This window comes from Argiope bruennichi, chromosome 7 (assembly GCF_947563725.1).
Source record: "Argiope bruennichi chromosome 7, qqArgBrue1.1, whole genome shotgun sequence".
NCBI lineage: Eukaryota > Metazoa > Arthropoda > Arachnida > Araneae > Araneidae > Argiope > Argiope bruennichi.
In genome coordinates this window covers 121,412,850-121,437,310 of record NC_079157.1, presented here as the reverse complement: position 1 = coordinate 121,437,310, position 24,461 = coordinate 121,412,850, and the positions used below count along the sequence as shown (strand labels likewise).

At 32.2% G+C, this 24,461-nt stretch overlaps 1 protein-coding gene across 1 annotated transcript in view; it reads right to left on the bottom strand.

The window, feature by feature from the left end:
* Nucleotides 1-219: 219 nt before the first annotated feature.
* Nucleotides 220-24,461, bottom strand: part of LOC129975558 (uncharacterized) — a 60,561-nt gene continuing 36,319 nt past the window's right edge. Inside the window, exons 12-20 of the mRNA XM_056088621.1 lie at nt 22,340-22,495; nt 19,956-20,111; nt 17,386-17,573; nt 16,127-16,331; nt 12,152-12,247; nt 8,643-8,751; nt 4,952-5,022; nt 2,022-2,100; nt 220-501 (exon numbers count right to left, since the gene is read on the bottom strand). Coding sequence (XP_055944596.1) covers nt 300-501; nt 2,022-2,100; nt 4,952-5,022; nt 8,643-8,751; nt 12,152-12,247; nt 16,127-16,331; nt 17,386-17,573; nt 19,956-20,111; nt 22,340-22,495 — 1,262 coding nt within the window. The 3' untranslated portion in view covers nt 220-299. The remainder of the gene's footprint in view (nt 502-2,021; nt 2,101-4,951; nt 5,023-8,642; nt 8,752-12,151; nt 12,248-16,126; nt 16,332-17,385; nt 17,574-19,955; nt 20,112-22,339; nt 22,496-24,461) is intronic.

Here is a 24,461-nt window from a genome sequence, read left to right as displayed (position 1 = left end):
GTTGATTGTTCTTTATTTTTACTATAAATTAAATCTATTTCATGTGTAATAATAAAAATGTTTTTACTTCTCGGTAATGCGTTATTTATATTGAAAGTCGAATTTATCAAGTAAAAGTAATGTGTACTCTCAATTATTTGAGTCACTGTATATTAAATCATATTCGCCATAAATAAAGCTGATTTATTCGATTAATAAAGTAGATGTTGTAAAAAATCATTAAAAGTTTGCTCTTGCATTTATTTTCTAATGTTTAATAATCGTGAAATAATTTATACGAATTCTAATATGATACAATATCAACAATGCGTGACGAAAAATGTTTGGGGTTGACAATCATTGGCATCTTCTGATGATTCGCTTCTCTCCAATACATCGGTAATCGTCCGATACTGAGGTGACTTTCGATTCTTCTTCTTTTGCTTCTTCTTTACGTATCGCACATCTATTATACGATTCCATCCATAGCAAAGGCTATCATCTACATCTTTTATTTCTTTTCTGAAATTTAAATGAATTCAGAATTAATTACGGAATTATTAGAGGAATTCTTTTATTTTTAAATCTTTTTACTATTCCCATTTTTTCCTATTACTAAAATTCTTTATCATACATGTTATTAACTATTAAAATCTATTTCCCTTTAAATTTTAATGTCAGGTGGCGCCACGAGTTTGAAATCAAAATTTCATTAAATTAATCTGTTAGTTGCCGATAAAGTTCAGAAGTAAATTAAGATAATGTAATACTATCGAGATAACATTTCAAGACTAACATATCAGAAGAAAAGTGAAAATTTGATTACAAAATTCCAAATATGAAACAAGTCATGGTAAACGGAAATATATAAAATGGGCTTTTACTCGGTTATCTGCTTAACTCTTTCGATCGTAACGGGCATATATGTCCCAGAGATGAGATTTTATTTTCTGTTAGGTAAATAAATCCTACCTTTGCAAAAGTTGCCGTAGAAAGAACCATTTTTACATGAGATTTCAATCATGCAAAAGTCGAATCGAAAGGGTAAAAATGTTTTTTTTTTTTTTTTTTTTTTTTTTTTAGCTTTACAATATAGAGTATAACAAATATCTATCCTGTAAAACATTATATAAAAAATTATATCTCATGATTATAATTAATTTTCATATTTTAAAGCTGTTTTTATTTAAAAATGTTTTATAACATTGTTTGTTTATATGTCAAAATGCCAATTCAAAAAATTCTACAAGCTACATAGAGGAAACGTAATATCAAATATTAAGGAAATTGTTACTAGTCTAGAAGGTAAATTCTTTCAAAGAGTGAATACATTTAATAATATATTGTTTCAAATTTTTTAATGCCTCCGAGAAATTTTTGCAACTTTCAGTTAATGCACAAAACAATAATAATAATAATAATAATTTTTACACTGAAGATTGTAATAATGGAAATAATGAAATACTGTAGCAGTTACATTAGTCTTATCTTCTCTTTTGGATACTAGATGGCGATACCTGATTAGGGCATCCCATACGTCATCCCATAGTGCATTGCGATTGTAATTAGAATGAGATGTGATGCTGAACTGTGAAGCCCCGCGCGTGAATGTCTTGTCTTTGTTTAGTGTGTGAATGTGATTATTAAAAGAAATGTTCTTAAAAACATTCGTCCTGTTGCTTCCTGCATGGATCATAATAATCTACATACCACCACAATATTTTAATTTTATAACGACAAGAATACATTTTACGAAGTTATCTTCTACTTATTAAAGTTAATTAATTAGTAAATATTACTAAATAAATAATTATTAAATGTTATTAACTAATTAATAATAATAATAATAATTAATTATACTACTAACTTATTATCCATGTACAATGTTCTCTGCTGTTTAAAAATAAGAAAGTCGATAACAAAAATGAGCAAATGGAAAATATTTGAATCCTTTTTTTTATCTTTATCTATGATTTTTCATTTGAATTAGCTTTAACTTCACATTTTTAAAAGTAAATAAATAAATAAAAAGATGTACTTACTGCAAATCATTTGGAATATGACTAACATCAATTTTGAAATCATTGATTTTGATTGCGCATAAGATTTTCAGATTGGGAGCTATAAAAAAATGTGAGCATAACGGTAAATAATAAATCAATTTCTGTAAGACACAAATGAAAAATGTAACTAGATAAAAAAAAAAAATATGCAGAAACAGTATAATACTATCGTATAATACTGTTTCTTGTTTTCTATCGTTTTATTCTTGTTTTCTATCGTTTTATTATCGTTTTATTCTTTCTATCGTTTTATTCTTGTTTTCGACATTTCTTTACATCATTGATACAAAATCTACAGCGGTGAATAAGGTATTCGCGAATGGCAATTTTTACCTATACAGTATACTCAATTTACATTAAACACATTGTTTAAAATTTATGTTTAAAGAAAATTTACACTATATCAATTACATTATGCCATTGATGTCAATGACTTTATGGACACAGCAATATTATATCTGAAAAAGATGAACTGCACAAAAATTAAGAATAGAACAATGAAGAAGGAGTTTTCAAAATTTATAATTCGGTAATCTTAAATGAGGACTGATAATCATCTAGAATTTTCGATTAGTATATACTCAGAAGTATTGCTCAACACTTATGAAAATATAGAGAAAAGCAGAATCGTCAGGTTCATTTGAAATTTAAACGCTTATCAGGATTCAATGAAGGTTTCGAAAATAGTGGTTCCTGTATTCGCTGTCGCTGTTCATTCAATTGACTTTAAGAAAACTATTAGGCTTGAAATTAAGCTCGCCATCTGATAATAGTCATGTTTATCCAAATGATCAGAAGATAAGCTCTTCTTAGAAGTTGTCTATCCAATTACTATCAATAAGTCTGTGGTACTTACACTTCTAAGATCATGAATATATTGTTACGAATCTGTGATACTGCTTCCCAGCATAGTTGGTTCCATCATCAGAAAGACTGTTTTACAGTCATCGGTATTGGACGGAGTCCGGGTGTCGCGTCGGAGGTGCCAGAGCTTAGTGACAAACTTGGTGACCATTTGGCGACGAATTTGGTGACTTTGGCGCCAAAATAGATTATACCCGAAACATCGAGAATTTTCCCGATCCGTCCATTGGGAATCGAGATACGCCTCGAAAGTTCCTGATTGGTTGAGAGGCTTCTAGCCCCGCCTCCTGAGACCTATAAAAGGAGGCAGTCTGCAGCTGCCACAGTAGTAGTCGGAATCGACGGTGAAGAACGAGTCTTCCAGAGATTAGCAGAGCAGCCACGGAGTCAAGCTAGTACTGAACTAAGCTGTGCGCTACTGTCTGCAGTAGAGTCTTGTTGTGTGCACATCTCGGCTGAAGACAATTGTCTTCCCTATGCTGTAGTTGTCGTCTTTGTGCTGTCCTGCGTGTCTTCGTGTAAATAAACGTCGTTGTTTTATTTTCTACTGCCGCCTGCTGATTGAGCGTTCTCCAAACCATATCACTTCCACTATCCAAACGAACCCGGAAATTTCGTAACAATACTTTCAAAATGCTGCATTCACTAACATACTACCGTTTGTAACAAACAACTCTAAGTAACTTTTTCAAAAGTCACAAAGTCTATTATTCATTTTTTTTTAAATATCATTTACCAAAAATGACAAAATATTTTAAAAAATGGTCTTCCAATATTAGTTATTGCATGCAAAATAGTACTCTAAATTAAAAAGATGTCCAAATTATTTGGCTGTTTTTTCTATTTTGTACGTACAGGTTCACAGAATATTTAATTTCAAATACCTTACAAAGGATTAAGCCATTTTGGGGAGAGGGCAAGGGAAGGTTAAATGCGAAATAGTTTCGCATGAGATTGCTGGTAGTCAATAATAAAATTAAATTTTGGATATTTAGAATTAAAGTGTTCTTATTTAATACGTTGTAGATAAAAAAATACAAGTACTAGTAAGTTAATAGCATATATTTCTAATTGTGAAGAAAAGAATGATTCAAAAAATAATAAGGAGACAGATAAGTTAAATCTCAATATTAATGCATTTCTGAACGTGAGGGATAAATGGTGAGAAAAATGAATGATATTGAAAATAAACGTAATAGAATAAACGTTTAATAATAATAGAACGTAATCAATAAATAAACGTAACTCATTCATTGTAATCAGCCAGAGTGTAATCAAAATCATTGAATCAATGTGAATAACACATTTACCCTCATTTTCATTCTCACAATGATTTTTTGACAGAAATTTTCGAAAACTTAGTTCTATATAAGCACGAAATAGTGAAGAAAAATCATAAATCACTTAGTTTAAGTTTAAATATCTGTTGTTTTTTTCTGACAACATAAACTCATTTTATTCCATGCTACTCATTTTATTCTGTGCTCTTGAATGTATTATGATCAAAAAATTCATTCAATACAACCCATTTACTTTTTACTTCGCCCCAACTACACTCCTGAGATCGCATCCAAAGAAAATGAATTAAAAATGTAAATAAATTTATATAATATGTCGCGGTAACCAGTGGCACGTCCTATGAGCTAATGTATTTCAATAAGACATTAAGCCCTTTCAAATGTTAATGTTTCCACAGTAATAGTATGGCAGAGTTGGTTAGTTATATTAACGTCCCGTTTTAAAGCTACGCTAGGGTTATTTCGGATGGACCTCGCAACTTTGAACCTCTGTCAGATGACGAGGACGAATACCTGAGTTGGCCCCTCCTCTCCAAACTTCCACACCACACCAGCGAGGAGACGTTTTAGTCGCCGATCGATTTAGCGTGCACCAGACCAGTTTAAACGGCGATACTTCGGTGGAATCAGGTTTCGAACCTGAAGCCCTCCGGTTCCCATGCCGAGACCTTATCACCAGGCCACCACGACCCTAATAAGATGGCAGAAGAAGAACTAATTAAATAAATAATAAATAAGTTCACTTACAAAAATCCAGAACGTGCAGATCTTGATGAACGATACAGTGATCATAATTTCTGAGAAAGTTTCGCCGAGTGCTGAAAAAAAGCAATAAGTGAGCTCGAGTAAAAAGCTTCCTTTCCGTCATTGCATATAATAACTATGTGAAAAAAAAGACGTTTCGATATAGTGAAATAAATGAATGTTTGTCTTTTTTTACAACTCCTTAAGTGAGATGTATTGTAACATGTACAGTACACTCCCGAGTAACCGGTTAGCGGCTATCCGACTTTCGTACTATCCGGCCTAGTTTTCTTTTATTGTAATTAACTGAAGAAGGCAGGGAGTTGCAGAAGCAATCATTAAGGACTTAATCTATTAAGGAATTTTTCAGAAACTAAAAACTGTAAGTTTTGACTCTTATCTTAGGGTTACCTTTTCATATCGGTAAAATCATTTATCAGTGAAAAATAAAATCAGTTTCAGTCAATTTTCTTAAGAATCAGGCCCATGATTTACTTTAACATTTTGTTTATGTTTCCTGCATTTAAGTTCGGCATTACAGAATTTATGTTAAGATGCAAGTAGTCTGTGTCCTTTAACTTACTTTTTCTCTAATAAATTCCTGAAACGTGCAGTGCAGTATATTAGCATATATAAACTACGAGTACAGAGTCTTCTAATTTAACTGGACGCGTTACCGGCAATGGCTTCTATGATTCACCGGGCAGTGGTCACATTCTACTTGGCTTGAGATAAATGGAGGGTTTAGTAATCTATAAGAAGTGAGAAAATGCGTATTACGTAATACCTTTGGTGTAAAAACTTTGTTTTCGGATATGGTGGGCAACAAAGTGAGTTCCTAGAACTCTGGTCTATCAGACTTTTTTATTATCCGGTCTGCCCTTCCGCCACATAAGGCCGGATACTCGGAAGTGTGGTGTATTTATTTATTCACTTTTGAAATAAAGTCTCTTTCAGAAAGCAAATTTATTATCCCACCAATAGATGGCAGGTTAGAAAGTGACTATCATATCTGTTCAATGCCATTTTCCTATCTCTGGAATGTGCTACAATTGTAAAGGTCATCTCCTTCTCCTTTCTCTCGCTTTGAACAATGATATATCTTGAATTCTGGCTAGGTACTTTGAGCAAATTCATATCTTTTTTCCCCCTCGCTTTTAACAATGATATTTCTTGAATTCTGGCTAGGTACCTCGAGCAAATTCATCTCTTTTTTCCCCCTCACTTTTAATAATGATATTTCTTGAATTCTGGCTAGGTACCTTGAGCAAATTCATATCTTTTTTCCCCCTCGCTTTTAACAATGATATTTCTTGAATTCTGGTTAGGTACCTTGAGCAAATTCATCTCTTTTTTCCCCCTCACTTTTAATAATGATATTTCTTGAATTCTGGCTAGGTACCTTGAGCAAATTCATATCTTTTTTCCCCCTCGCTTTTAACAATGATATTTCTTGAATTCTGGTTAGGTACCTTGAGCAAATTCATCTCTTTTTTCCCCCTCACTTTTAATAATGATATTTCTTGAATTCTGGCTAGGTACCTTGAGCAAATTCATATCTTTTTTCCCCCTCGCTTTTAACAATGATATTTCTTGAATTCTGGTTAGGTACCTTGAGCAAATTCATCTCTTTTTTCCCCCTCACTTTTAATAATGATATTTCTTGAATTCTGGCTAGGTACCTTGAGCAAATTCATATCTTTTTTCCCCCTCGCTTTTAACAATGATATTTCTTGAATTCTGGTTAGGTACCTTGAGCAAATTCATCTCTTTTTTCCCCCTCACTTTTAATAATGATATTTCTTGAATTCTGGCTAGGTACCTTGAGCAAATTCATATCTTTTTTCCCCCTCGCTTTTAACAATGATATTTCTTGAATTCTGGTTAGGTACCTTGAGCAAATTCATCTCTTTTTTCCCCCTCACTTTTAATAATGATATTTCTTGAATTCTGGCTAGGTACCTTGAGCAAATTTATCTCTTTTTTCCCCCTCGCTTTTAATAATGATCAATCTTGAATTTTGGCTCGGCATCTTGAGCAAACTAATTCATTTAAATTTTCAGTATCTGTCAAAATATCTAAGCTCAAGAACATAGTGAAAAATCACACCTCAGAAGTGACAGATGCTACAGATTATAAATTTTTGCAATCTCAGTGCTCCACGCGACTTCTTCCGGGATATCTTGTTCTTTTCTTCTGTATATACCACAGAATCGTTATTTAATAACTGGAATTCCATTACTCAATCTATTTTTGTTCATGATTTATATAAGCATGTTCAATAAATTATCAGTTGTTAAAGTCAACTTTAAAAAAATTTTACTTAATGATTCAGAAAAAAAAAAACATGAGTAATTAAATGCTAATATAGTAAGTTGTTAAATTCTTATTAGAAACGAATATTAGCTTTTTATTAAAACTGCTTACGTGGCAATTGAAAAAAGCGAGATTAAAGACCTATTGTTGTTTTTTTAACTGTTTTATTTATAATAATTACGAAATTAAACTATGAAAATATTATTTTCTATCTTAAAAAAGCTTCAAACAATTGTCAATCACCTGGTTATCTTTCATGCAGCCACAGTATCCGTGATTGAGCCTATGTTTATTTTTTCTATTTGATGAAAAAAGGCAGTTTAAAAGCAAATATTATTTTTCATAGCGAATAGTTCCCGAATTTTTATATTTAATTCCTTAAGAGGTTTTTTCGGACTCTTAACCCTAATTCATAACAATTAATTCATTAATTAATACTTTTAACTTTTAAGGTAGATGACGGATTTGATTTCGGCATTTGTCATATAAAATATAAAAAATAACAAAATTATGAAATAAAAGAAAATCTTATTACTAAATCAAGCCCATTAAAAAAAACAAATTATTGTGCTTCGCAAAATAGTTCTGAATATAACCGTATATACTTAAAAGTAACTGATATTGCATTTTACAGTAATTTATAATGCTTACAAGTATTAGAATTTTGTATTAAACATAAACAATCAAGTATTATCAAGTAACATCAAGAATCAAGTATAACAGAATTCTATGTTTAAAATTAAACATGTTTAAAATCTTGAAAATCTTTCCACAAGCTTCCAATTCATAGAAATTAGTCTTATGTCGAGCACTAAAGATATAATTACTCTTGGCTTTTAACATATATTCAGGGTTTGTCTTGGATATGAAGATGTATATCTCAATACAAGTGCTTATGTTAATGGCTGGAATTAAAGTTAACAAATTTGGCATGGATTTTATAGTGCATTTTAAAGATATGAATTTGGGGATATTTCCTTGAAATTTTAATCAAAAATTTGTTTAATCGAAGCAAATTGTAGCTTTTTTTTTTCAATTCATAAATAACATCCAAAAATGGATAGCATTTGAACAACTTTGTGATCATCACTCGTATATCCAGATCCAGAACTGTCTCTATTGTTTGATGTATGTAAAAATAAACGCAGCAATTTTGATGACAAAAATGTTGTATGTCAAAAATGTTATATGACGAAAATATTGTATGCTAAAATAAAAGTAGCAATCTTAGTGACAAAAATGGTTCCATTGCCAAAAAAGACTCTGTTTGTTTTAAAAGACGATATATCACTGTTCATATCCATTTCCGAAATATATTTTAGCTTGCTTTAAAGAAATTTCTTTCAGGAACTTAAATCTCAAAAATACAATTTATTACCTTTTGCCGCCAAATAAAAACAAGCGATCTCCTATAGCAACACAACAGTGCTCACTTCTAGGGCAGGGTCTCCGTCCCTTTGCTGTGATTTGGGTCCACCCATGAGTATCTGAAAAGAATTAAGTGAACGCTTTTCTATAAATTATTCTTAATTTTTTAAAATTCAAGGAAATTTAAAACGGAAGTCAGAAATTCGCTTATACGATATGAATTAATTTTTATCTATATTTGGAACTGAAATATTATCTTTATTAATTATGATTTCAAGTTTATAGCGTAAATTAAAACCGTCAGATTTGCCAAAGTCCTTTCAGAACATATTTATGAAATTTTATCATTAAATGAAACAATTGAATTCGGAAATTAAAACATCCTTCAGATATCGAAACTTTTTTTTCTACATTTTCTGTCAACTGAATACAATCAGATACAATACAATATAGCTTCATCATTTATTTATTTTTATTAGTTTTGTTTGTTTGGAATGTCATGGATGCTAAAATTAATTTAAAATTAACATTTTTTTAATTTTGGGTCTTAAGTCTTAATAATCTTTTAAGTTTTTCTAATAATAATATATGACTTAAGTCTTTCTAATCTTTGCTAATTAAGTCACAAACAGATGAAGAGTAGGTCTGATGGATATGAAGAGAAGATGGATATGAAGGTAAGCCTTATTATCTACCAGATAAAATCTGAGGTGTTTTTTTAACCAAAGTTAAAAAACAGATTACATCATGGTAAATGACCTAATTATAGGGCTGCACGTTGATGGAACTTCATCATAGCGATATATCGTCCAACACATATCGATATTTTTCGATATATCGTGATATCATTATTTATTTATAGCTATTATAAGTCATAAATAGCATCTTTTAACATATTGACGGATCAGAACGACTCCAAATAAAAGGAAGTTTCAATTTATATAAGAAAAATAATTTGTTTTCTTTTGAATTAAAATAGTTAGAAAATAATTTTGTTAAAACTCCTTCAATAAAGTGTGTCAATGCCAAAGCAATGTCTGCATGTTACAATTTATAACATTGCATTTAAAACAAGTATTTTTATATATTAGAATATGACAGTATTTATAGAAATATTAACAAAAATTTTGTATGAAGGTTAATAACAATGAAGAGCAACAAAAATAAACACTAACCGGTAACCAAAACGAAATCGAAAATTAATTGTGAATATCGATTTATTGTGAACTCTTATTCAAGATTAGAAAATCGGCACAGCGCTACCTAAATACACCTTAAAAATACCAATAAATGAAAAATATCTGAATTCTAGTGTGCAGCGTTACTTCATAATTTATAGTTCGATTTAAATCCTCCTTCAGTAAATATTGCAGCAAAAAAAGGGGCCTGAGCTTAAATAGAGATAAGCACTGATTTGATTAACCGTTATTTGTATTTTTACATTTGGTGTTAATCCTTCTGTTAGAATGTATAAGTTATTGTTAAAGTAACATATTGAGTCGAGGGCTCATCATTGCACTGAATATGTTCCCAGTTTCCATAGAAATTAGTAAAATAATTCGAAGTCTCGCCTGAATCATCAGTAAAACATAAAGCGTTTTTCGGGTGAACCGGAGTTTACCCCCCTTCTTCGCCAAGTTGCGATTAGGCGCCAATGCTGGCAACCTCCAGACTAGCAAACCTATTATCTTTCGCCTTTATTATGCGCTATGATTAGACATCTGCTCCCTCGCTTTTGAACATTTCCCAAAACACGGCGCAAGACCGTTGTTGTCGAGTTGGCGATTTTTTTTGCGCCAAGCAGGGGGTTAAACTCCAGTCGTACCGCATTTTTCATTACACACACAAGTTTGGATTAAATGCCGAAATCCAGAGAAGTATCAGCTGCCGAATTTCAAAAGTACAAAGCAGAATTGCATCAAATTAAATTCACTCAGCCGTGTCTAAAACAACATCGGTACTTTTCCGCTTCCGAGGACCGTTGGCGGCAATTAAATTATTTTCGCCAAATCGCCAAAATTTCAACAAATTCGACAAATTTTTTTTTCTGCGCAATCTTGCGCCATAAATGCAGTAATAAATTGTATTAGGTGTACCACAACTAATTAAACATCACACCAACAGTTTGGCGATTTTTTACGGGCCACGAAAACGGAAAAGTACTAAAACATCTTTATATATATTTGAAATATTACGGTCGAAAGTACTAGAAGGTTAAAACCAACATATATACAGAAATTTTAGATAACTCTAAAAAAAGCTGAGATGAGCTGCACTCTTTATCAGTTTATCAATTTTGAACTTTATAAAGATAATGTATCGCGAAGTTTCTTTTAAAACAATATACGCAAAACTGATATTTAAAGACGAGTGAGAGTGATTTCTACAAAACTTTCTCGCATACTCTCTAATAAACTTGTCATGCCAGAGAGATCTTTCATGGCACTAGCGTGTAATAATTACGGAATATCAACTTTTGGCGTGAATTTAGCATTTTTACTGAATCGATCGTGTCATCCTAGGCGTATTTTTGGCGATTAATCTCTGGCATGCAGTTAATAGTATCAAAAAATCGAATTAATGCTTTAGACTCGTTGTCTCAAATCCATTGAAATACAGGTTTGGTATGGGATTGTGAACTTGTAGTCACAAAATACCATAACAAATTTGATATAATTAAGTTTTTGTGGTTTTGAATTATCGCGTTTACATGTTTCTGAAAGTACAGACTGGCAGACAATCAAGCAATTGTTGGATTTGACTCAAAATTTAAAAGTTGTTTACATTATAGATGCTAAATCTGTGCACAAAATTGTATCTGTCTACTTCTCTTCCTTTTGTAATTTATAGTGATAACTTATATTCGAGTAGCCGGACAGACGAGTTTCCTCTGATCAGATTTGACTAAAAATCTGATAGGAATCAATAAATTTGGCATAAAAACCTTAGGTTGAACCAGAGTTTAACCCCTTTCTTCGCCAAATCACGATGTCTGGAAGTTGGCAACCTCCAGACAGGCAAGCCTGTTATCTTTCGCCTTTATTATGCGCTATGATTGGACATTGCTCCCTCGCTATTGAACACTTCGCAAAACACGGCGCAAGACCGTTGTCGGCGAGTTGGCGATTTTTGAAAATTGCGCCAAGCAGGGGGTTAAACTCCGGTTGTACCAAACCTTATATTAAATTCCAACCGTCTATCTCAAAGCGTTTTTGAGTGTTTTCTTTGTCAAACAGAGAGACAGACGGACATTTTCCAAAAAATATGTTTTGTGAACTCAGGGAGGTCTCAAAAATGGAGATTCGTCAAAATCACACGATAGAATTTTTTGACGATTATTATACTTTATATGGTACTTTGAGATTATCCCGTCGACCTGTCAACGCTAACGGAAATGCGCCAATAATTTCGCTACCTTTTGGCGATAATATCGAGTTTGGCGAAAATGGTCGACGGAATAATCCCAAAGTACCCTTTATACAACGTATACGAGAAAATAATAAGCATCCTTTCACTCACTTGGGTTGAACTTCCAAACATCATTCAATTCATTTATCTTCTTCTTACTGAAGCTCCTGTGTCCGCCAATAACATACATCTCATTATTGCAGACAACTGTAAAAAAAAGAACAACTTTTCTTAAAGATTCTCATATAACATGACGGCATTTCACAATTCTGTTTTTTATTTACTAAAAGCCATTGTTTATTAGCCTATTTGCTGGAAAAACTGACTAATCTAAAACTTCATTTTAATCTTTAACGGGTAACACACTCTTAAAGACTTTCTTAGCAAAGAATTTTTTTTTAATTTCCTGTTCATTTCACCTAAAATTCGAAGCTTGGTTTTAACAGAAAAGTGATTAAGCCTCAAGTAATCCGGTTGAATGTGTGCGGGTTGAGGTTCGAACTCGCAACGTTAGGGTTCATAGCCGAGTAACATAACCACTAGACAAAAGAGTACTCTCATCTCCGGAAGTTGTTATCTGGCTTATAATGTTACCACCACAATAGTCCCCCACCAGTGAGTCGGTAGAGTTTATTGCGCCAATTATGGCGAGCGACGAACGTGATTATCGCGCCAAGTGTTATGGCGGGTGACGGCGAGCGTGTGTGAGTGGTTGCTGCCGGTAGATGGAGCCACGACAGCTGAATGAAGGATGCGGTTATTCAGAACCAGGGTCACCAATGTGCGGTTGAGGTTCGAACTCCCAACGTTAGGGTTCATAGCCGAGTAACATAACCACTAGACAAAAGAGTACTCTCATCTCCGGAAGTTGTTATCTGGCTTATAATGTTACCACCACAATAAATGTTTGCTGAATCGAAGCATGTTCATAAAAAGTGTAAGGACAGAAATAGTATTGACCAAAGCCAACATCGAAGTTTTGGATGTATTGCAGATATATTTTATGATTTATGCATTATATCAGAGGATTATTCAGTTAAAATTTCTACGATTCCATAAAAAAAAAATCAGTATACTTCAGTGAGAAAACCAAGCATCAAGGTGAGAGAGCAATAATATAATAATTTGAAAATCAAGCTGTAAATTTAGTTGGCGATAAATCGCCAAATGTGACAGCATTCTGCATTATTTTCTAATAACCGTAAAAGCGAAAAATTGATGCCTCAAAAGCGATAAATCGTCAATTTGTTGCTTATGCATTTTGAGGCTTCAAAAACCTCAAACCAAAGCAACATCATGTTCTCACATGATAAAAGTTTTTATCGTTAAAAGTTTTTTAAAGTTAGCGTTAGCTGTAATTACCACAGTATTAAAATAAATTTTTAAAACTTTCTTTAAGCACAGATTTATTCAATTTGCGCTTTCAGCAAAAAAACTTTTAGCTTTCTCTTCAACAATGAAAGGGGAAAAAAACTAAGATGGAAGAAAAAGCATCAGTGCAAATAATGCGAAAGTTTCATTTACAACAATGAAACCATTGTTTTAAAATATACATAAAAATACATTGAAAAGTTCATTAAACCTAGACTAATAAATTTTGCAGCAACTAAATTATAATTATTGAAAATATAATTCTTTGAACATTAAAACGATATGAAAATCATTATTGTGCAAGATTTTTAGAAGTTATCGCGAAAAACGCCAAAATCATTCTGGTTTTTTAATTAATTATAATTCCAATTAAGAATTAATTATAATTCGAATTAAGAATTAATTATAATTCCAATTAAGATTTCACAAAAATTCCTTTGAAGTGCACATTCCCACCGTCCAAAATATATATGTGCTAAATTTGGAAGCTTTAAGTCAGAATATCTAGCCTGTAAAGCGCTGACACACACACATTCTCTATCATCATTAGCAGAGATAGTTTTTGAATTATAAATAGTATAATCTATACAGTTATTCATCTATACAGTTACAGTAACTCTTCAGTAGGGTTCTTGGCTCTTTATTTTTATCAACAAATTCGCCGCAAAATCGCACTTGACCTAGCATCCATTTGAGATCTTTGTCAATTTTACCATGAAATTTTTTACGCAAGAAAGCAATATTAGAAATTCGGAACAACAGATTGTGCACAATTTTATTGACGTTCGAATGATAAAATTTGTATCTACTGAAATAAATGGCGTAGAATGTGAAAATTACAAGAAATAATTTTGCCTTAATCAACATTTGGATCATTTGACCAGTGCACAACCTTTTCATTTTATTGTGAGGACCTTTCTTGCCTTCCTTAGTCTATATACGAAACTTGTTTTCCTTTCGTTCGAGAGTTTTAAGTTCAGATGTTTTCAAACAAAAAATATTATTTTAATACCAATGCATTTAACTACTATTTAAAGTTGAAAAGTGCCATGAACTTGAGAAAAAAATGATCCAAGAGATTCTCAGAAATTAGTCAGAATTCTTTTTTTGTCATTCAAAGAAGAGTAGCAGATTGATTTCAAAGAAGAATGACAAAGAGCAACATAGAGAGCAACAGAGACAACAAGATATGCCAGAGAAGCTGTCAGCGGAAGTTTAATATATGCCGGTTTCTTGTTTTAAAAAAATCTCGAAATTTAGTTCGACTTCAAAAATGAAAGTCCCTATTTGTTAATCTGAAATATCATAAATGCTTTTATCATTAAAAGCTATTACATACGAATTTTTTTTATCGGAAAATGCAAATGTTCGAATGATCTATGAAATAAGCTTTCAAAACAGTAAGAAAAGACTTCCAAAAAAATTTCCAAGAAAGTTCTATAAAAACACTCTAAACATTTAAAGCCAGTTTAAATTTCTTGTTAATAACAATCATACTACTCTTGAGAACTATGAGACTATGAGACTACTCTTGAGAAGCTATGAGAACTCTAAATTTAATGTATAAAATGTGGAGTTTTAGATCTAAATAGACAATTCTGAACCGAAACTGATCAATTGTATCAATTTCGGTTCAGTTATGTCTGTGATTGGGTCCATGTGCCCAAAGCAGCATTAAAAAAGTATTCACGGTTTTTTTTAAAATAATTTACTTAACTTTTCAATAAAAAAATTATGACAAGACTGCAATCATGCTTATAATCTACATTTGTCATCATTGTGATCATGCTGACTTTTTACCCGTCTCAAATCTGAGATGTATCCAAATGGTGCTGCTAAAATTTCCAGCTTACCACTAAAACTATCTCATATTGCCGCATTGAAAAGAGGCAGTCGACTCTCCATGGCCGAATGGTCATAGCACTGATCTCATAATCAAGAGATCGGAAGTTCGAATTCCGTAAGAGACAATGCTATTCACAGTTTGTGTAAATATTTAATTCCTTGATTTTATGTTTTCCTTTATTTCTTTTTCCAGAAGATTCTGTACATTTCTTTAGTTTACCAGATGAGTGTTCTGGACTTTTCTTACTGTCTCCAAAAGTATTCTGGAACTTTCCCTGGTAATATAAAAGAAGAAGATCTGTCAGTCACTGTGTTCTCAGTTCAGAATTGAGTTAATAAATTGGTTTAGCTCTACTTCTGCCGGCGTCCTGGCATAGGGTCAATGCGTCTTCCCCGTGATCTGGGCGTCCCGGTTCGGGCATGGTTGTTCTTCATCAGTTCTATCTGTGAGATATGTGAATATGCCCCCCTGAAAAAAGGGGTTGTGCAAGCGAATGTGATGCGTGAGTAGCTAAGTCATACTCTTGGCCCTAGTTGGCGCTACTAAAAACAAGAGATGCTCCCCCACCGGCTTAAAATCGCTGTCTTCGTAACAGCGGGCTTGTCCATGGCAAGTGCCATAAGAAACAACAACAACAGCTCTACTTCTTGTGTGTATCATTGAGTTCCACATTAAAGTACCTAGGTGACAATATTTAAAAACAGCCACAAGATGTATACAGACTATCAAAATTTCACAATTGATCAGTCATTTCCAGAGTATCTAACTACAACGTTCTGGACTGATCAACAATAATCTGCTTTCCACCAAGCTGTCTGTAATAAATTTTCGTTGGTAAATGGGCTCACTAATTTTATTTTCCAACTTACCAGCAGTATGACTAAATCTCCCACACGGCGTTCTTCCAGTGCACTTTGGAGTGACCCAGCGCATGGATATGGTATCCAAATAGGAGAAGTCATCCAAAATAATGTAATGATATCCTGCACGGTCCATTCCCATTCCTCCAAACAAGAACATTCGGTCATCTACCACGCAGACCGAGTGAAATCTTCGTTCGCGAGGAGGAATGCCCTATATTCGAAAAAAAAAAGAGAAATTCGAACTTCTAATCCGAAACATTTTACCAAAACAGTTTAGATTTGATTCGCCTGCTTTTTGTATTTAAATTGTACTCATCATTATATTTAGTATACAGCTTAGTTTCGTCGGATATTTTTCAAAATTTTGGACTTTATTCTTAAAAAGTCAATGCATTGATTACCTGCTCATGATTCAAAGTACTGCACGTCGCTAGCTACTAAGTTTTCCTTATCTTTTTGGCAATTGTCGGATACCATTTCGAAAAAATAATGCGTCTTTTGAGGCGATCACCGAATTCATCCAGTTTTGATTTCCTCTAAAGAGCTGAAATTCTGATCAACTAAGTCATGTACCATCGATCGGAAGAAATGGAAGTCGGAAAGAGCAATGTCTGTAGAATACGGCTGATGGGATAAGACCTTCCATTTTAGAGTTTCCAAGTATGTCTTGACCAGTTAGTTATAAATAAAAAATAGATGCTTTAAAATTAAAAAAAAAACAATTAACTTTTTGTTTTTATGTAAAAAAATAAACAAAACAATACAAAATCGAATATTTATAAAGTCATAAATGCATGTTTAAGGTCCTTTGTTGTAAATAAAAATTATTTAAGAAGTTTTTCATCTTCATATGTATCTTTTTCTAGTTATTTTGTGAGTTATCCGTGAAATTCATCTGTCTCACCCAATTCCATGGATAATCGGAAGCTTATTGTAATCCAAAATGAATGATGTCCCATGATTTAACACCTAACATTATGTCCTTGGGATTTTAAAGATTATTTTCGATATTAGCTGTTTTAAACCGAAACGGCTAAAATGAGCAGAGTTATAAAAAGATTTTATGAATGGTACAAACCTAACTGCAATAAAATGAGTCTTCCGTAGAGTTAAGTATGATAAATCTCAAATAGATTGGAAAAAGAAAGCGATTGCTAATTTTTAAAACAAAAAAAATCCATTTAAGCTTCGAAATTCAATGATTTCTATTGAATGTAAGACTTTTGCTTAGAACTGTCGACAGAAAGAAATGAAATATTACTTACAGAAGTGAATACTTCCTCCCATTCGAAGGTGATTAAATTCAGCCGATAAACTGTGTTGAGAAAACTAATGCTTAGGTTGTGGTAACCACCAAAAATGTACATATAGTGACCGATAACGCATGCTGTATGGCACGCTCTAGGGTAAGGGACTTGACCAGATACCGTAGGTTTGCTCCACGTTAAGGTTGCTGTAAAAGATATTGAAAAAATTTTATCATTGTAAAAAAAAAGATTCATTTTATTTATCATGAAATCTATACATTTTAAATAGTTAAGAAAATTAAATAACCCATACTCCAACCTGAATCACTATTTTTATTTCGTCAGTTTCTATTTCATATGAATCCTTATGATTTTATGATATGTCATAATTAACTGTATGTCCTCTGCTCACCAGCCATTCTTTTTTGAGAGAAATGACAAAAACACTACTTATGATTAATCTATATGGGGAAAAATCATAGAATCCATCAGCCCAATAACTGTACCCATTTCATCAACATTTATTCCATGGGAAAAAATATGACTTTAGATATATCCTTAAGGTCAGTATGTCCTTCATCTATCGCTTGAGAGAAACCTAAAAATTATATAATGAAGAAAAAACGTGACAGAATCTCCCATTCCCAACTATTCAACCGAGTTCGCCAATATTTATTTATTTGAAAGCTCCTGATGTTTAGATATACCATCACTGGTACTTGCACTCATACTCCACCCTCCATTTTTTAAATATATTTCAACGCGAAACAAAACTAGAGCCTCAATAACTCGGCTAATTTTGCCAATTTTTATGCTTAGCTAACGAATCAGAAGACTAATTAAATGTGCAAATATATTTTTTCATTTGATGCGACAGAATGTAGTTCTTCAAAGTTGGTTGACATGACTAATTTACTGCAATTTGTATCGAAAAAGGCGACTAATTATTCTGTCATTTCCATTAAATTTTTTAATTATTATATGTTTATAAATAACCTGAACACTTCTCAAACGAATCATATTTTGATTCTTATATGCTCTGTAGAGGAAGAAATACCAGATTACATCAAATCTACGATATTCAGATATACCATTATAATGTTGTAGTATAGTATAAAATGGTATTAAAATATATCTGAAATCTTTCTGGGTAGTCACATTTGGTTTCATGTACAATACGGAAGAACTCTGAAAGATTCCTGATTCTCATACAAAACTATATAATGGATTTATAAGGAATGGATAAATCTGAATAAATGAAAATTTTTGCCTTTTTACTTTCATGTACACAAAACATACAAAAAAAATTTACTGCCATCGTCAAAAAATTATAATATGCGCATAACATATAATATACATACACATTTACTAGCGAGTACCTGTGAAAATTTCGGGGATATAACCCCAGCTGGTTAGCTAGAGTTATCATCTTAAAGATCAGGGCAGAGAAAAAATAACATTTCCAGCTCCAATCCAGGATCTTTATCTTAAAGAACACCTCTGGAACGACTATAAAAAGAAAGCGACTGCCCTCGATCATCTTCCAAGGTATTTAAATAAGTTCCAAAGAAGGTACTTTTCGAACGGTCTTTACTTATTCGTTCAGGAGCCGGACTCCTTAAATTGTCAATATAGTAAGGCTACGCATAAACTAAATTGTGGATGGAAGATCATATTCCATACTCTCTTTTCAAAAATTTCAAACCCGAAAATTTCATGAAACTCCACTTTTCCACTTCTTTGTTTTTAAAAAAACATATTTTTGGAAATATGTCTATTTATGCGTAATTACAATAGCGCAAAGACGCGTTGAGATAGACGGAAGAAATTCGGTATGTGGTTTCAACATCAATTTTTTAGAATTCTGTTATATTTTGAGCGATATCCATTTAAAAAAAAAAAAAAACTGTTTGATTGGCTGTTGTACAAGTGAACTCTATAGAATACAGGCTTAGCATCTCAAATGTAAATTCTGAGCATCTTATGAACTAAATTCGTCAATATAGAAAATAAATTCTGTATTTTCTATATTTTTATATATTAATTTATTTTCTATTTTTCTATATACTATATTTCAATCTGTATTTTTGCATGCATGAAAATATGATAAAAGCGCATATGGCCTGAATAAATGAAATCTGTTGTGATATTGGGACAACAATTGTAGTTCTGTGTCATATTTTGGCCACAATCAGTTGTAAAAAGGGCATCCAAAGTACAAATTTGATTTCGAGTACTTATCGCATGCCAGAAAACTGCCAAAAAAAATCGCCATAGATCGCACAATAGATTCAGTAAAAAGGCTAAGTTCGCGCCAAATATCAATATTTCTGAACTATAATTCGCCAATATCAAGCAAAGTATTCTTGACCTTCACAAGGTCGATAATTTTAAGCGGTAAGGAGGAGATACTTTATAAGAGAAAGTGCGAGAAAGTTTCGAGGAGATTACTCCGGCTGATTTTCTGAAAAAATGATCGCCTTTCCCACAACAGGCAGCTAAGAATAACTATATATTTTTAATTATATCAATGAGCCATTTACCGATATTCTATGTGCAATGCTGTCTCAGAATATAACAATACTCACTCGTGTCGAAGCAGAACAAAGGATTGGCTTGCAAATAATCATCGATGCCACCCCATAAAAAAATAAAGTGCTGGAAAGCTACGACTGAAAGGCGACGACAGTTCTTCGGGCATTCAGTGGTTTCATCATATTCGACTTCGAACCACTCCATGGTGTCTGAAATAGAAATCAAATTAAATAGCACATCTACTAATTCTCGCATACAATAATACTGACTTCCAGCATACAATAATACGGATTCCAGTATATAATAATGCTAGCTGATATAATACTGATTCGATTTTGCTAATTTACAGTATTCTTTCTCCTGTCTTAACTAATAAATGTTCAAAAGTTGGTTCAATTGTTTAAGAGCAGATGTAGAACACTCACATAAACACATGCATATTTATATATATATATATATATAAAGTCATAATATACATAAATGTGGGCTTATGCAGACAGATTTGTAAACACACGCTCAAATGTGTTAGAAATGCAAAAGAAATTAAAAGAAGCAGAGCCAAATGTAGGCGACTATTAAATTTGTGCCAATAGATTGGCGATCGTTGCTGCACAAAAACCCAGAAGTAGTCCATAATTCATATATTGGGATGAAAATCTCAAACACCTTCTTATAATTTGGTGCATACCTTCATAATTGTTTTTCTGTTTATGGTTCTCAAATTTACAGCTTTGAGTTTGCTACTTGAACGGTTTTTTTATTAACGTTATTTTAATTTAACTATTTCATATTTCTGAAGAGGAGATTTTATAAGTTTTTCACCCTATTCTTGACGTACTTGAGATTTGAATGTTTATATTCTAGTATGTTCTCGATAGCAGCTAACATATTTTAATATTTTCAGAAATTACTTTTCAGTTAAGGGATTCATTTCATTAAATTTGCATTTCAAGCAAAACGCAGAAAATTTTTTAAAAATTGTTATAACATTGTGTAATATTTAAAACAATTAATTATAAATAAAGGACTAAAACATAGATAGCAATTAAAATACGAATTTCTTCTTTTTAGTACATTAATAAAATTATGCTTTAATAACCATTTTAATTAACTTTTCATAATCAAAAATTAGAGCTTAATAATAAAAGATTTGTGTTATCTTAACGCGTTAAGGGCAAAGTCAGTCACTGGCGGCTGACAATATGCTTTCATTTTATACCTCGTCGGCCACCGATAACTGATTTTCCGTTCATATTACATCAGTCACTGTTGACTAACAATATAATTTTCATTCAGGCTGACTTAGTCATTGTGGACTGCTGACATCCATTTAAAAAATCGTATTATCACAGTAAATTATAATTTGGAAATAGCAAAATAATGCACCTAAATGTTTGCAATCTTATCGTAACTTTTCATAGATGTCTGTCTGTCAGCAATCGAAGAATCAAATATCACGGACTAGACGGAAAAAGCACCAGAGGATAATTACTATTATGTCGCCAAATTTGTTATCTTAGTCGCATAATGGATTAAAGATGAATCCTTAATCAAAAATAAATATTGGTATTGGCTCATTCTGGGCGGAACTTTCATTGTAAAGTGAATATCCTGGTTTGTTTGTACATAAACAGAACAATATTCAAAAGTTCCAAATTCGAAATGACTTCTTGAAGTCAGCATTTCGAAGAAAAATTGTCTTTCAACTTTTACTTTTTCAGATAACAATTCATGATTATTTGAGATTACGAATAGCCATGAGCTGTGATTACGAATTCGAATGGGCTGTACTTTGTTTACTAATGTTTCATGTGACTATATTTTGAAAAACGCATGATTTCGTAACCAAGCCATTTCGTTAGATTAGATAAATGTCTTCCTATCAGCCTAACTGTTCGTTAGTGATTATTGAAGTCAAAAGTCTAAAATATTTTTGCACAAGTATTTGATTCGGAATTTTCTACAATGGTGGATATTTCGACAAATTTCAAAATAAGAACACAGACTTTTCTTTAAAAACGAAATCTTTTCAGCTGTTAAATAGCCTTGTTTCTCATATTTTGAAATTTGGATTCGCATTCGTTGATCTTACTGATCATGTGTTTTTAATAATAGTATATATATGTAATAATATCTCTAAATCTAAATTAAATCCTAGTTAACTTCCTAATTTTTATCTTAATTTAGCCCATATTAACTTCATTCTAAAATGCTGTCTTATTTCCTGATCCAATTCCACCTTTTTTATTTAATTAATGCTACAGAAGCTCTGTAAAGTGCCTACACTCCGAGTGAAGGAACAAAAATTTGTCTATCTAAACAAATTGTTTTAAAAGATCCTTGCCTAATCTTACCTTATCTTACCATGTAAAGAAATCCCTATCAGAATCTCAATTTGATGCAAATGGAAATTAATTAGAATTGAAATTAGTGTTACCTGTGTCTAAACAAAAGACTTCGATATTTGATTTTGGCGACCTCCCACCCTTGTTCCAAGTATCGCCAAATGTGTAGATTGTATTGCCAACGGCAGCTGCAGCGTGAAGCGATTGCTTTGGTCCACCATTTTCCAAACAGTCTGTCCAATGCATTTCTGAAAGAAAATAACATATTAGGTCTATCAATTTACAGAAAAGCACAAACAGAATAATAGTTTGAAATCATGGGGAAAATAAAAACTGACTGTGCAGTACATTACACGTGAGAGGTATAACTAGTAAGTAATTTAACTGAAACTTTAAAACTTCTTATACTTTACAATTTTGACAATATTGCCTTCAATGCACTCCGTTCCCTGAATTCATAAGAATTATCCATTGTTCGAAGCAATCCTTAGGGTCATTTCCTGGTGACTCTTTCAGTGCCTCCGAAATGTCGCAAGATGTTATCAGCAGCAAATCGTTAATTAAACAACACCATCAGTTCTTGGCGTACCAACTCGCAATGAGTAAATACGGCAAACTGAGGGAAATTTTTTCGTATAAATTCGTTGCTTCTTTTAAACTCTAGACAGGGTATGGAATTTTCAAGAACTCAGATATCGGTTCTAATTGAGATGCAGCATAATTCCTGTATTTTCAAGAATGTTCATTTTCGTCACCAAATAGTGACCACGTTTTCGCCAAATTCGGGACCATTGAACTGGGATACATTCATTATATATACAAATATATCTTTTCAGCGATGAAAACCATCCATATTTATAAATTTCTATTAAATGTTGTTCAGAAGAAGTATATTCATCAGGCTGTCCGAATATGCTAATATGATAGCTATAAAATAGAGAGCTGGATGGATAAAATTTGGTGCACACATTTAACATTTAAAGGATAGATAAGTATCAAATTTGGAAGCAAATCGGTCAAAGAGTTGATCATCTGTCGATCTGTTAATTTGCATGCATATAAAGGCGACAAGTCAAATCATAATGACTTAATAAATGAAACTGAATTTGTATATTTGACATTTAAAGGGCAGATCCTTATCAAATTTTGAACAATATCTGTCAAAGGTTGATCCTTTGTCAGTCTGTATTTCCACAAGTATGGAAACGTTGTAATTTAGAAATGCGATGACTTAGATAGATGAAATTTGGTATGTGATCTTTTGAGTTTAATATTAGTTTTCTATGAAATTTTTCAATCGGTTGGAAAAATGGCGTGCAAAATGCATATTCGGGTATTAAGCTCTTTCGTAACTATTATTCACCAATGGCAGGTAATTAATAAATAAGATACAGGTGTATGTATAGGAGGATATAGTAAAAAAATTTGAGGAAATCACTCCTGCCGGTTTACGTGAATTTGTCCTAATTTTGATAAATTCCCATAAATTTCATTTCAGTTTTCATACTTCTAATTATCGTGTTCACCACAGACTGACAGATATTATTTTAAAAAATTTATCCAATAAGACAGAGAGACATTTTAAATGAGGGGACTTTGATGGTATAGCGACCGAAGAGGAAAGGGAGAGGAGCTTAAATGCAATGGATGCCATTTTAAGTGAGTGCTTTGAAGATAAATCATTAAACCAAATATGATAAATGGACCAAAGAAGAAAAAAATGAGCATCATGTCCAAAGTGTCACTTACATTTTCTAGGCCTGTGAATGACAGGAGGGGGCAAAAAAAATCATTTCATGTCCCAGACACTACTTGCTTTTGCCACTGGGAGCCTTATCGACATCTTGAGGTCGAATTTTTCGACAATTAGTATACAAGAACTGACATTAATACTAAAAGTAGCTAACATTTTTCAGAGTTTTCTGAACAGATATTTTAATAAAAAAGAGAGAGAGGGAAAGGTTTAGTTAGTATTCTACAAGGTTAGCAAGAAATAAATTACCCACTTCAGAGGGCTCTAAAATGCGTTCTATTGATCCAAATGAGAGAAAATGTGACTTACAGATTATTGAGATGATGCACTTTACATTTATTAAATAAAAAATTAGTACAAAAATTCACCTTTAGGTGGCGTTGTAATACACATAAATCCATTTAATATGGTTTATAATTGTTAAATAAAGTAAAATTTAAATTCCTCAATATGTCCTCCCT